We start from the raw sequence: 16042 nt of genomic DNA, 5'->3' as shown, positions 1-16042 counted from the left end.
CAAATTTAGGCATATTGGGTATGCATACCAAGTTTGGTCCAGATCCATCATTGTTTGAGTCCACAGTGCTCTCTGGATGTAGGTGAACTACAACTCCCAAACTGAAGTTCAATGCCCACCAAAACCTTTCAGTATTTTCTGTTGGTCATGGGAGCTCTGTGTGTGCCAAGTTTGGTCCAATTCCATCTTGGAAAGAGTTCAGAGTGCTCACTGATTGCAGGTGAACTATAAATCCCAGTATCTACAACTCCCAAAATGCCCAAGCCATTTTCCCTTAAAACCCACCAGCATTCAAATTTGGGTAGATCAGGTATGCATGCCAAGTTTGGTCCAGATCCATCATTGTTTGAGTCCACAGTGCTCTCTGGATGTAGGTGAACTACAACTCCCAAACTGAAGTTCAATGCCCATCAAAACCTTTCAGTATTTTCTGTTGGTCATGGGAGCTCTGTGTGCCAAGTTTGGTCTAATCCCATCTTTGGTGGAGTCCAGAATGCTCATTGATTGCAGGTGAACTATAAATCCCAGGATCAACTCCAAAATGTCCAGGCCAATTCCCCTCAAAATCCACCAGCATTCAAATTTAGGCATATTGGGTATGCATGCCAAGTTTGGTCCAGATTCATCATTGTTTGAATCCACAGTGCTCTCTGGATGTAGGTGAACTACAACTCCCAAACTGAAATTCAATGCCCACCAAAATCTTTCAGTATTTTCTGTTGGTCATGGGAGCTCTGTGTGCCAACTTAGGTCCAATTCCATCTTTGGTGGCGCGTGTGTGTGTATATATATATGGAGATGTGTGTGTGTGTGTGTATGTATGTATGGTATATGTTTGGGGTTTTAAAGTCCGTTCTGCTAGGGTTTTTTGTTGTTGATGTTGTTGATGTTGGGTTGTGTTTTTTCCCTGTAATTTTAGGGGTGATGAACACTATTTGGTCTGTTAGGGGTGTCTTTTGTCCAAATTTCGTGTCAATTCGTCCAGTGGTTTCTGAGTTATGTTAATCCCACAAACGAACATTACATTTTTATTTATATAGATTTACAGCCCTGCAAAACAAAACAATCACTTCCTTCTTCCCAGGAGAATTGAGGTTTTCAGCACTTTGGGGACCCGGCGGATGGTGAGGGACACGCGTGTCCCCCGCTGCAGCGTGGATCCGGGTTCGTACCCGCAGGCGTTGGCCACGTGTCCCGTGACGGCGTCTTCCGTGATGGGACGGATGCCGTGAAGGTAGCGGACATACATGTCTTCCCTCAAAATCAAGAGGCTTCGGGGCTGAAGCAGCAAAGACAGGAAGCGGCGCTGCTCTTCCGTCTGCGGGACCGAAGCCTGGAAGATAAAGGCAAATCTTAGATTTCCGAGACAGAAAAATGTGTTTTGAAAAAGAAGGAGGAATTAATTCACTGGATTTAAGACATATGACAAAAAAAATTAATTAAACTGTAGGGACCCCCAAAGGGCATCTAGTCCACCTCCTTCAGTCAGGAAGAGTTACATGGAATTAGAGATGTACGTTGGTAAGAGAAACCGTGTAGCTATAGAATTGTTTTTTTCCCAAGTCTGTTTATGTACGTATAAGTATTGTTAACTGATACATTATTATGTTTGATTAAACAAAAGATCATTAGAGATAACTATGCATTTTTGGCAAAGAACATGACTTATTAATCTTAGTTTTTGGTGATTAGAAAGCGTTGGTTATGGAAAGCAAATTAGTGTCAATGTTAGAGAGGTATGGAAATAGATGTATGTCCCTCTGTGCGTACATAAACATATGTGTGTGTGTATATATATGTACGTGTGTATATATATATGTGTGTGTGTGTAATAAAATAATATATACACATATAATAGAATTATATATATATATATATATATATATATATATATATATATATATGAACACAGAAAGAGAGACATATATCATAAAATACACACACACACACACATATATATATCGTAGAATTATATACACACACACACACCATAGAATAATACATATACACACACACATATATCATAGAATAATGTATATACACATCATAGAATAATATACACACACATATATAATAGAATAATATATATATATATACACACACACACATATATATGTCATTGAATAATATATATATACACACATATATATCGCAGAATAATGTATATATACACATCATAGACTAATACACAGACATATATATCATAGAATAATATATATATACACACACACACACATATATATAATAGAATAATATATACACATATATATCACAGAATAATGTATATATACACATCATAGAATAATATACAGACATATATATCATAGAATGATATATATATACACACACACATATATATATCATAGAATAATATATATATACACATATATATCATAGAATAATGTATATATACACATCATAGAATAATATACAGACATATATATCGTAGAATGATATATATATATACACACACATATATATCATAGAATAATATATATATACACACACACCATAGAATAATATATATATACACACACATATATCATAGAATAATGTATACACACATCATAGAATAATATACAGACATATATATCATAGAATGATATATATATACACACACACACATATATATCATATAATATATATACACACATATATATCATAGAATAATGTATATATACACATCATAGAATAATATACAGACATATATATCGTAGAATGATATATATATATATACACACACATATATCATAGAATAATGTATACACACATCATAGAATAATATACAGACATATATATCATAGAATGATATATATATACACACACACATATATATCATATAATATATATACACACATATATATCATAGAATAATGTATATATACACATCATAGAATAATATACAGACATATATATCATAGAATGATATATATATATATACACACACATATATATCATAGAATATATATATACACACACACCATAGAATAATATATATATACACACACATATATCATAGAATAATGTATACACACATCATAGAATAATATACAGACATATATATCATAGAATAATATATATATATATATATACGCACACATATATAATAGAATAATACATATATACAAACACACATATATCATAGAATAATGTATATATCCACATCATAGAATAATATACAGACATATATATCATATAATATATATATACACACATATATATATCATAGAATAATATATATATATACACACACATATATATCATAGAATAATTTATATACACATTATAGAAAAATATACAAACATATATATCATAGAATTATATATATATATATACACACATATATCATAGAATAATATATATATACAAACACACATATATCATAGAATAATGTATATAATAATATACAGACATATATATAATATAATATAATATATACAAACACATATGTATCATAGTATAATATATATATACACAAACACCATAGAATAATATGCACACACACATATATATCATAGAATTATATCTATATATATACACACACATATATATCATATATATATATATATATATACACACACACACACACATAGTATTTATACACACACACACATATATACATACACAGTGACTCTCAATTAACCAGAACTCAAGCAACTGAAACTCTCTCAAGCAACCAACAACAAAAAAAACAAAGAAATAATACTATTATATATATATATATATACACACACACACACACACACATACATACATATACATATACACACACACATACACAATACAGCAAAAGCTGTGTTGCATTGAGTCAAATTTGCCTTTGTTTGCTTTTTATTACCGTGTTTCAATATTAATATCAAGTCAATACACGGGGCATACTATTAGTTACGCCTATTTTTTTTAATACTCACTCTCAAGCAATCAGAAACAACATTCATCCTGAATCTATCACTTTTATTTCCCTCTCTTGTTTTTGTTTATTGTACCATTACAAACTGCAAGGAATATGGATCTTAGCAATCAATCTGATCAGCAAAGGCTTGCAAGTTCCGTCCAGCCAGAATCAGCAAAAAGTGTCAATCGTGTGATTTTCTTTTCAAAGGATATCTGGAGCATTTGTGTTACCTCTCCGCCTTCCTCTTGCTGCCCTCTCCCGACCGGATGGTAGAAGTCGAGGGAAGTGTGGGAGCCCAGGCTGATGGTGGTGACTGCCGGGAAATAGAGGGGACCATCCTCATGAGGCTGGAAGAGAAGGGAAAGGCGCCGTCTGGAATACGTGGGATGGCCACACGCCATGACGGACACTGGTCTCCCATCCCAACACATCATAAAGGCACACGAAAGAGTCTAGGAAAGTCCTAGAGACAATTTTGGGACATGCATATGTATGTATATGTCTATATATCTATGTGTATATTATTATTATTATTATTATTATTATTATTATTATATTATTATTATTATTATTATTTATAATATTGAGACCATTTTGGGACATGCATATGTATGTATATGTCTATATATCTATGTGTATATTATTATTATTATATTATTTATAATATTGAGACCATTTTGGGACATGCATATGTATGTATATGTGTATATGTGTATATTATTATTATTATTATTTATAATATTGAGACCATTTTGGGATATGCATATGTATGTATATGTGTATATTATTATTATTATTATTATTATTATTATATTATATTATATTATTATTATTATTATTTATAATATTGAGACCATTTTGGGATATGCATATGTATGTATATGTGTATATTATTATTATTATTATTATTATTATTATTTATAATATTGAGACCATTTTGGGATATGCATATGTATGTATATGTGTATATTATTATTATTATATTATATTATATTATTATTATTATTTATAATATTGAGACCATTTTGGGATATGCATATGTATGTATATGTGTATATTATTATTATTATTATTATTTATAATATTGAGACCATTTTGGGATATGCATATGTATGTATATGTGTATATTATTATTATATTATTATTATTATTTATAATATTGAGACCATTTTGGGACATGCATATGTATGTATATGTGTATATATGTATATATTATTATTATTATTTATAATATTGAGACCATTTTGGGATATGCATATGTATGTATATGTCTATATATCTATGTGTATATTATTATTATTTATAATATTTATTTATACGCCACTTTATCTCTACTGAAGTAGACTCAAAGCAGCAGTATATGTATATGTGTCTCTGTGTATGTGTTCATATGTATATGGATTTGTATATGTATGTTTGTGCATGTATATGTCTATGTATATGTATATGTGTCTCTGTGTATGTGTTCATATGTATATGGATGTGTATATGTATGTTTGTGTATGTATATGTCTATGTTGTTGTTTATTCGTTCAGTTGCTTCTGACTCTTAGTCACCTCATGGACCAGCCCATGCCAGAGGGCTGGACCAGCTATGTATATGTGTATATGTATATATAAAGGTGTTTGTGTATATATGTGTATATGTATATGTGTATGTATATGTGAATGTGTATGTATGCATGTATGCGTACATGTATTCTTGTATATGTACATGTATACATAAATGTGTATGTGTGTATATGTGTATGTATGTGTGGATATCTATGTGTATATCCACATGTACATATATACCGCTTTGAGATGTACATGTATACATATATGTGTATGTGTATATATGTGTATGTATTTGTGGATATGTATGTACATACATACACATATATACTGCTTTGAGTCCCCCTAAGGGTAAGAAAAGCGGTATAGAAATACTGTAAATAAATAAATAATAAATATATGTGTATGTGCATATGTATATGTACATATGTGTATGTGTATATATGTGTGTATGTGTATATATGTGTGTGTGTGTGTTTATGTGTATATATGTGTTTGTCTGTATGTGTGTGTATATCTCTACATGCATGTGTATGTGTATATGTACATGTACGTGTGTGTGTGTGAATCTATATCTATATATATGCTACTTTATTTATTTATTTATGTGTATATATATATATATGTGTGTGTGTGTGTGTATGTGTATATATGTGTGTATGTGTATATATATGTGTGTGTGTGTTTATGTGTATATATGTGTTTGTCTGTATGTGTGTGTATATCTCTATGTGCATGTATATGTGTATATGTACATGTATGTGTGTGTGTGTGAATCTATCTATATCTATATCTATGCTACTTTATTTATTTATTTATTTATTTACGACATTTATATGCCTCCGTTCTCACCCCAAAGGGGACTCAGAGTGGCTTACAAAGGTATATATGACATACAATAAATTATATTATTAGCATAGTACAATATCAGCATTAAACATTGCTGTATTGCACCATACCACTATACCGTAATATTATTAGTAATAATACACGTAATATAAATATATAATTATACTATCATATTATTATTATTATTATATTGCATTACATTATAATATTATAAATATTATATTATATTATATTATTAGCATAGCACAATATCAGCATTAAACATTGCTATATTGCACCATACCACTATATCGTAATATTAGTAATAATACATGTAGTATAAATATATAATTATACTATCATATTGTTATTATTATTATATTGCATTACATTATAATATTATAAATATTATATTATATTATTAGCATAGCACAATATCAGCATTAAACATTGCTATATTGCACCATACCACTATATCGTAATATTATTAGTAATATTACATGTAATATAAATATATAATTATACTATCATATTGTTATTATTATTATATTGCATTACATTATAATATTATAAATATTATATATATATATATTATATTATATTGTATTGTATTGTATTGTATTGTATTGTATTGTATTGTATTATATTATATTATATTATATTATATTATATTATATTATATTATATTATATTATATTATATTATATTATTTGAATAGCACAGGAGACAAGGTGGAACTGTTATTAAAACAATAATGCAGGTGACGGGCCCACTTGCCATGATCCCTTCTCCAGGGCGGTATTCGTTCACCAGAACGTGATTGGCCGGTTTCCCCCCAAAAACCCCGAGGGCGGAGACTCTGTCGGTGTAGGTCTGCAGCCAGGGGGGCAGCGCCTCCGGGACCATCCCCTTCGGGTGCGGGAGCCCACCTGCAAGGAAACGGGACACAGTGATGAGAGGTGTAGTTTGTGGGGTGGACAGCATTCTTTGGCAGGGAAGGCTAAGGGCGTTGCAAGAATCATCAGGTATGGACCAACTTTGCGCCCCCCCCCCAGGTGTTTTGGTATGTAACTCCCACAATTCCTAACAGCCTACTGACTGCTAAGAATTGTCGGAGTTGTAGTCCAAAATACCTGGAGGGCCAAAGTTGGCCAAAGCCTGATCTACATGTATTCTCGGATACATACAAACCTTACCCCAGTTTTGCAATCTCCGTCCAGACAGCTGGGTCCATTTTGGTTTTGGGGCCCCATAAACCTGGAAGCAACAAATCATCATCATCATCATCATCATCATCATCATCACACAGTCCCAGATGCTTGGGAAGTGTTCGACTTGTGATTTTGTGATACAACATCCAGCATACTGATTTCATTTGCTGTGACATACTGTAGTAATCTATATAAATAAAAACCCCAGATGGCTTTACAGCCACTTATTACAAAGTTATGAAAGACGAATTGACCCCAAACTTACTAAAACTAATGAATGGGATTTTATATGAGCAAAATAAAATACCAGAATCATGGAAAGCAGCCCATATTACAATGATACACAAAGAAAACCAAGACCCACGAGACATTAAGAATTACAGGCCTATTTCACTCCTGAACACAGATTACAAAATCTTTGCGAGTATTCTTGCAGAAAGACTAAAGACCTTTCTAAATGAATGGGTGAAAGAAGAACAATCAGGCTTCCTCCCAAACAGGCAGATCAAAGACAATGTCAGAATCATATTAAATACAATTGAATACTGCGAAAAACACAATCAAGAAGAATTGGCTTTACTCAGTTTAGATGCTGAAAAAGCATTTGACAATTTGAATTGGGATTATCTAAAATTGTTAATGAAAGAAATGGACTTCGGATACCAATTTACAAATGCCATAGATGCAATATATGATACCCAAGAGGCTAAAATGCTGATAAATTTGCAACAGTCAAGAAGTATAAAAATAACTAAGGGTACAAGACAGGGATGCCCATTGTCACCCCTCTTATTCATAATGGCAATAGAAAAATGTTTGTTTGTGGGATTAACATAAGTCAAAAGCCACTGTACGGATTGACACCAAATTTGGACACAAGACACCTGTCAGGCCAATGAGTGACCATAACTCATAAAAACACTGAAAAACACAGCAGAAAAGACTTGAAAAGCCAAAAAATGAAAAATGCATTACAACCCATGCACAAAACCACATATTTACACAAACACACAGGAGATCATGGTGGGGTATAAATAAACTTTTATAATTATTTTATTATATACACAATTATATATAAACACAAAACACATATACACAGACTGGGCCACAGCAACGCGTAGCAGGGGATAGCTAGTAATCAATATATATAAAAATGCAATGTTTGTTTGTGGGATTAACAGAACTCAAAAACCACTGGACGAATTGACACCAAATTTGGACACAAGACACCTAATAAACCAATGTATGTCATTCACTCAAAAAAATTGGTTTGGCATTTGGGAGTTGTAGTTGCTGGGATTTATAGTTCACCTACAATCAAAGAGCATTCTGAACTCTACCAACAAGGAATTGAACCAAACTTGGCACACAGAACTGCCATGTCCAACAGAAAATACTGAGTTTAATAATAATAATAATAATAATAATAATAATAATAATAATAATAATAATTCTTGCAGCCCAACCTGCTTTAATTGAAGCCAATAATCAGAAACTTCTCAAAGCACAGCAGACAAAGAGTCAGTACAAGAAAACCGCACTCCAAACCAGAGCTGACAGCTGGCACAACAAAGCCTTGCATGGGAAGTTCCTTGAGAAGATTGAAGGAAAAGTGGACAAGGAGAAGACCTGGTTTAAATCTGCATACCTGTTGGAGAAGGTAAGCCTCCTCTGCTTCAGAGATGAAATCAGGAATATAAAAGGCTTCTGGGGGAGACTGTGAATAGGAAGGAACACATATATTGTGTTAATTGGTGTACATCCAAATTGTGATTATTTTAAAGTATTTTAATAATAATAATAATAATAATAATTATTATTATTATTAATATGGTTACATTTACCAATCTAATGTATACAAAGTGATATTTTAGTGAATACTTTATTGTTATCTGACTTTAATCTATGTGCATTGAGAAAGGTAAGATAATAGTAAATAATAATAATAATAATGTACAATAATAATAATATAACAAATATGGTTACCTTTGCCAGTCTAATGTATACAAAGTAATATTTTAATGAATATTTTATTGTTTGCTGGCTTCAATCCATATACAAAGAGAAAGGCAAGATAGTAGAAAATAATAATAGTAGTAGTAGTAATCTGGCCACTTGGAGTGCTTCTGGTGTTGCTGCAAGAAGGTCCTCCATTATGCGTGTGGCAGGGCTCAGGGTGCATTGCAGCAGGTGGTCAGAGGTTTGCTCTTCTCCACACTCGCATGTCGTGGATTCCACTTTGTGGCCCCATTGCTTAAGGTTGGCTCTGCATCTCATGGTGCCAGAGCGCAGTCTGTTCAGCGCCTTCCAAGTCGTGCCCAGTGGGGAGTCTCTCATTTGGTATCAGCCATTGGTTGAGGTTCTGGGTTTGAGCCTGCCACTTTTGGACTCTCGCTTGCTGAGGTGTTTCGGCGAGTGTCTTTGTAGATCTTAGAAAACTATTTCATGATTTAAGTCGTTGACGTGCTGGCTGATACCCAAACAAGGGATGAGCTAGAGATGTCTCTGCCTTGGTCCTTTCACTATTGGCTGCTACTTCCCGGCGGATGTGAGGTGGTGCATTACCAGCTAAACAGTGTAATTTCTCCAGTGGTGTAGGGTGCAGACACCCCGTGATAATGCAGTATGTCTCATTAAGAGCCACATCCACTGTTTTAGCGTGGTGAGATGTGTTCCACACTGGGCATGCATACTCAGCAGCAGAGTAGCACAGCACAAGGGCAGATGTCTTCACTGTGTCTGGTTGTGATCCCCAGGTTGTGCCAGTCAGCTTTCGTATGATATTGTTTCTAGCACTGACTTTTTTCTTGATGTTCAGGCAGTGCTTCTTGTAGGTTAGAGCACGGTCCAGAGTGACTCCCAGGTACTTGGGTGCACTGCAATGCTCCAGTGGGATTCCTTCCCAGGTAATAATCCTCAGAGCTCGGGATGCTTGTCTGTTCTTGAGATGAAAGGTGCATGTCTGTGTTTTAGATGGGTTAGGGATCAGCTGGTTTTCCCTGTAATAGGCAGTAAGAGCACCTTGAGCTTCAGAGAGCTTCTGTTCTGCCATCTCAAAGCTCCCTGCTTGAGCAGTGATGGCACAATCATCAGCATAGATGAAACTCTCTGTCCCTTCTGGCAGTAGCTGGTCATTTGTGTAAATGTGAAACATTGATCATACAACCTGGTTTTTTCTGTAATAGGCAGTAAAAGCACCTAGAGCTTCAGAGAGCTTCTGTTCAACCATCTCAAAGCTCCCTGCTTGAGCGGTGATGGCACGATCATCAGCATAGATGAAGCTCTCTGTCCCTTCTGGCAGTGGCTGGTCATTTGTGTAGATGTTGAACATGGATGGAGCAAGCACGCTCCCCTGAGGCAGGCCGTTCTTCTGTTTCCGCCATCTGCTTCTCTGGCCCTGGAACTCAACAAAAAAGCTCCTGTTTTGTAGCAGGTTTCCTATGAGGCGGGTGAGGTGGTAATAACAGTTGTAGTAGTAAATAACAACAACAATATTGTTGTTACCTGTGCCAGTTTAATGTATACAAGATAATATGTTAATGAGTATTTTATTGTTAGCTGGCTTCAATCCATATATGAAGAGAAAGCCAAGATAGTAATAAACAACAACAACAACAACAATAACAACAACAATACAAATAATATGCTTACCTTTGCCACTCTATATGCCTCCAAATCCAAAACATTTACCCCTGACATCTTGCAAACAGGATAAAGTGGAGCCTGGATCTTTGATTCACCATGCTAATTAGTAAAAATTAGTCCTAATAATGACCTTAACCAGCCAATGTCTTCATTCAAAACCTTCCCTGCAGCTCTCTGCAGCCATGGTGGGCTTGCAGCAGCACTGAGCTCACAAACCCCGCCCCTTTCTGGCTCTTCGGAACGCTAATTGGTGCATCAGGGAGAGAAAAGGCGGGCCCTTTGCGCGGGATGGTTCTCCATTGGGTAGAAGCGCTGCCACTCAAAGCGACACCCGGAAGTATCTTGCAAAGAGGCAGAAATGTGGCTTTGGGGAGTTTGCAAGAGGGGAAAATTGGGAATGTATTATTATTATTATATTATATTATTATTATTATTATTTCATTATTATTATTGCTGTTGTTATAGCTTATATAGTATTATCTTTATAATATATTTATATTATGAATATAATACTGTATAAACTATAACAACAGCAGTAATAATAATAAAATAATTATTATTATATAGTATTATATTTATATAATAAATATAAAAATAATAAATATAATAATAATAATAATAAATATAATACTATATAAACTATAACAACAGCAATAATAATAATAATAATAATAATAAATATAATAGTAATAGTAATAATAAATATAATACTTCTTAGGCGATCCCTCGTTGGACGAGTATGATGGTCTTCCATGATGGGTTTCCTTGTGGGTTCGTAGGTGGCAGTGGAGCCCTATTCTTGACCCGCATCTTCTCCCACAGTGAAGGCATTGGTTTCCAGGTGGAAGGCGGTCCCAGACGGGGTTGGCTTGACACGCCTTCCTCCTGGCACATTTCTCTCTTTCGTCCTCCACTCGTGCCTCCTCGAATTCTGCAGCACTGCTGGTCACAGCTGACCTCCAGCTGGAGCGCTCAAGAGCCAGGGCTTCCCAGTTCTCAGTGTCTATGCCAGAGATTTTAAGGTTGGCTTTGAGGCCATCTTTAAATCTATTTTCCTGCCCACCAATATTCCGTTTTCCGTTCTTGAGTTCGGAGTCGAGCAACTGCTTTGAGAGATGGTACTCGGGCATCCGGACAACGTGGCCGGTCCAGCGGAGTTGATGGCGGAGGAGCATCGCTTCAATGTTGGTGGTCTTTGCTTCTTCCAGCATGCTGACATTTGTCTTCTTGTCTTACCAAAAGATTTGGCAGGATTTTCCGGAGGCAGCGCTGATGGAATCGTTCCAGGAGTTGCATGTGACGTCTGTAGACAGTCCACGTTTCGCAGGCATAGAGCAGAGTTGGGAGACAATAGCTTTATAAACAAATCCCTTCGTCTCCCTACGGATGTCCCGGTCCTCAAACACTCTCTGCTTCATTCAGAAATATGCTGCACTCGCAGAGCTCAGGCAGTGTTATATTTCAGTCAATGCTGACTTTGGTGGAGGTGGCTGCCAAGGTAGCGGAAATGGTCCACATTTTCTAATGTTACACCATTAAGCTGCATTTCTGTCATTGCAGAGGGATTGGCTAGTGACTGTTAGAAGAGCACTTTGGTTTTCTCAGTGTTCAATGACAGACCGAGCTTCTCATATGCTTCTGCAAAGGTGTTTAGAGTGTCCGCCTGTCTTCCCAAGAGATTTGCAGGATTTTCCGGAGGCAGCACGGATGGAATCGTTCCAGGAGTTGCATGTGACGTCTGAAGACAGTCCACGTTTCGCAGGCGTAGAGCAGGGTTGGGAGGACAATAGCTTTATAGACAAGCACCTTGGTATTCCTACGGATGTCCCGGTTCTCAAACACTCTCTGCTTCATTCGGAAAAATGCTGCGCTCACAGAGCTCAGGCGGTGTTGTATTTCGGTGTCAATGTTGACTTTATTTATTTATTTATTTATTTACCTTACTTCTATACCGCTGTTCTCAGCCCGAAGGCGACTCACAGCGGTTCACAACTAATACGAACAGCAAAAATCCAGTGCTACAGTATAGAAACAGTTAACAACATAACACATTACACAATTAATAAACAGTTACTACAGTACCCATTCACTGTCGTCTTGTCATCAAAAACACGTTCCAGATTCGTCATCCATTGTTCCATTCCAGTGTTCATTAACCAATCATTGCACTCATTATTGGAACGCCTGCTCAAACAGCCAGGTCTTCACTTTTTTGCGGAATACCATTAGAGATGGTGCTAGTCTAATGTCCGTAGGAAGGGCGTTCCACAGCCGAGGAGCCACCACCGAGAAGGCCCTATCTCTCGTCCCCGCCAGCCGAGCTTGAGAAGCAGGCGGGATCGAGAGAAGGGCCTCCCCGGAAGATCTCAAAGTCCTGGTGGGTTCATAGGCAGAGATGCGGTCGGATAGGTAGCTTGGGCCCGAACCGTTTAGGGCTTTAAAGGCCAACGCCAGCACTTTGAATTCAGCCCGGTAGCAGATCGGTAGCCAGTGGAGTTGGCGCAACAGGGGGGTTGTATGCTCCCTGCGCTCCGCTCCTGTTAAAATCATGGCTGCCGAGCGTTGGACTAGTTGGAGCTTCCGAGCCGTCTTCAAAGGCAACCCCACGTAGAGAGCATTGCAGTAGTCTAAACGGGATGTAACCAGAGCGTGGACTACCGTGGCCAAGTCAGACTTCCTAAGGCACAGGCGCAGCTGGCGCACAAGCTTTAGCTGTGCAAATGCTCCCCTGGTCACCGCCGAAACCTGGGGTTCTTGTTCCTGTTCACTCTTTAATAACAGTTGATAGATATCACTTACTGTACCTTTAATGTTATATTCTCTTCTTTAGTCTCCCTTTGAGTTATCATCTTTTCTATTTTTGTGTATTCCCTACCTCTATTATACATTTTCCTTATATCACTTGACCATTTACCCAATTGTAAATACTTGTACCAATCTAAGTCTCTTAATTCCTCTTTTATCCTTTCCATATTTACCATTTTCAAGTCCCAGTCTTTTACTTTCATTAGACCTCTTCCATTAAATTCTGCTTCAAGTTCTTTTCTCAGATTTGCTCCAGTGGGATTCCTTCCCAGGTAATAATCCTCAGAGCTTGGGATGCTTGTCTGTTCTTAAGGTGAAAAGCACATGTCTGTGTTTTAGATGGGTTGGGGATCAGCTGGTTTCCCCTGTAATAGGCAGGAAGAGCACCTAGAGCTTCAGAGAGCTTCTGTTCTACCATCTCAAAGCTCCCTGCTTGAGCGGTGATGGCACAATCATCAGCATAGATGAAACTCTCTGTCCCTTCTGGCAGTGGCTGGTCATTTGTGTAGATGTTGAACATGGATGGAGCAAGCACGCTCCCCTGAGGCAGGCCGTTCTTCTGTTTCCGCCATCTGCTTCTCTGGCCCTGGAACTCAACAAAGAAGCTCCTGTTTTGTAGCAGGTTTCCTATGAGGCGGGTGGGACTACCATCTCACCCGACTACCATCGCTGATTGGCTGAGAAAGGCGGTATACAAATACAGTAAATAAATAAATAAATATTAGTATAAGTAATAATAATAATAATAGTAATAATAAATGATTTATTACTATTATTATTGGAAAAGCTTTTTCTGACTGATAAACGCAGAAAAGAAGAGTTCTGGACACAATGCACATAGAAACACTTTTTATTAATTTCTTAATAACAGAGAAGCAACAGCATAGTGATATTATGTATATATATATGTATAGATATATATATATATATATTTAAATCATGCTAAACATTTTGTGTGTGTATGTTTTTTTCTTCTTTTTTTTCTTTTCTGGATGGAGAAGGATCGGGGAAAGTCCAAACCATGCAAGATGCAACGGAAAAGGAAAGCTCAGCAAACGACTTGACGCAAATGGTTTTTACAAAGTTAATTATTTTTGTTTTGTTTTTTTTCTTTAAAAAAATAAAAAAATAATAATACATGAAAGAAACACAACCTCAAAGTATGATTTCTACAGGGATGCAACCATAGCTGAGAATGCAATGGCCGAGGTTTTGGGGTGAGTCCACACTGCACAGTTATAGCGGTTTGATACCACTTTAATGGCCTTGGGTTCCTTCTAGGGAATTCTGGGATTATTCAGAAGCCACAAAAGTACCTTGAAATGAGAGAGACTGAGAATTAAATCAGTTTATTTCTGTAGTAGAGACAGGTACTCAAAGTACTTTGGGAAGAAGAAGAGGAGGAAATAATAATAATAATAATAATAATAATAATACTATAACCATGGAGCCTATCCTGTAATGGTCTTCTATAATAATAATAATAATAATAATAATAATAATAATAGAAGACCAATAGAGGTTGGTAAAATATTATTATTGTTGTTTCCTATTCTTTGGGGAGAGGCTGATCAATAATGATAATAATGATGATGATGATATAATAATAATAATAATAATAATAATAATAATAATAATAATATATTATAACCATGGAGTCTATCCTGTAATGGTCTTCTATTATTATTATTATTATTATATCATCATCATCATCATCATTATTAATATCATTATTGATCAGCCTCTCCCCAAAGAATAGGAAACAACAACAACAATAATATTTTACCAACCTCTCCTGAAAATAATAATAATAGGATAATAATAATAATAATAATAATAATAATACTGTAACTATGGAGCCTATCCTGTAATTGTTGTTGTTGTTGTTGTTATTGACCAGCCTCTCCCCATAGAAGAAGAAATAATAATAATAATAATAATAATAATAATAATAATAATACAATCACAGGATAGGCTCCATAGTTACAATATTATTATTATTATTGACCAGCCTCTCCCCAAAGATGAAGAAAATATAATAATAATAGGAAATAATAATAATACTGCTGTAACCATGGAGCCTATCCTCTAACAGTCTTCTATT

The 16042-nt window shown here is 35.4% G+C and overlaps 1 protein-coding gene across 1 annotated transcript; it reads right to left on the bottom strand.

The window, feature by feature from the left end:
* Window positions 1-1012: 1012 nt before the first annotated feature.
* Window positions 1013-11349, bottom strand: LOC132781414 (alpha-ketoglutarate-dependent dioxygenase alkB homolog 6). Its single transcript, XM_067473492.1, has 6 exons — window positions 11140-11349; window positions 9137-9205; window positions 7474-7534; window positions 7055-7206; window positions 4126-4242; window positions 1013-1333 (listed from the first exon to the last, which is right to left on the bottom strand). The coding sequence occupies exons 1-6, from the start codon at window positions 11185-11187 to the stop codon at window positions 1067-1069; spliced, it is 714 nt and encodes a 237-aa protein (XP_067329593.1). The 5' UTR covers window positions 11188-11349; the 3' UTR covers window positions 1013-1066.
* Window positions 11350-16042: the final 4693 nt, after the last annotated feature.

This window comes from Anolis sagrei, chromosome X (genome assembly GCF_037176765.1).
Source record: "Anolis sagrei isolate rAnoSag1 chromosome X, rAnoSag1.mat, whole genome shotgun sequence".
NCBI lineage: Eukaryota > Metazoa > Chordata > Lepidosauria > Squamata > Dactyloidae > Anolis > Anolis sagrei.
Note: the sequence above shows the minus strand (reverse complement) of the source record. Positions and strands in the feature narration are given on the sequence as shown.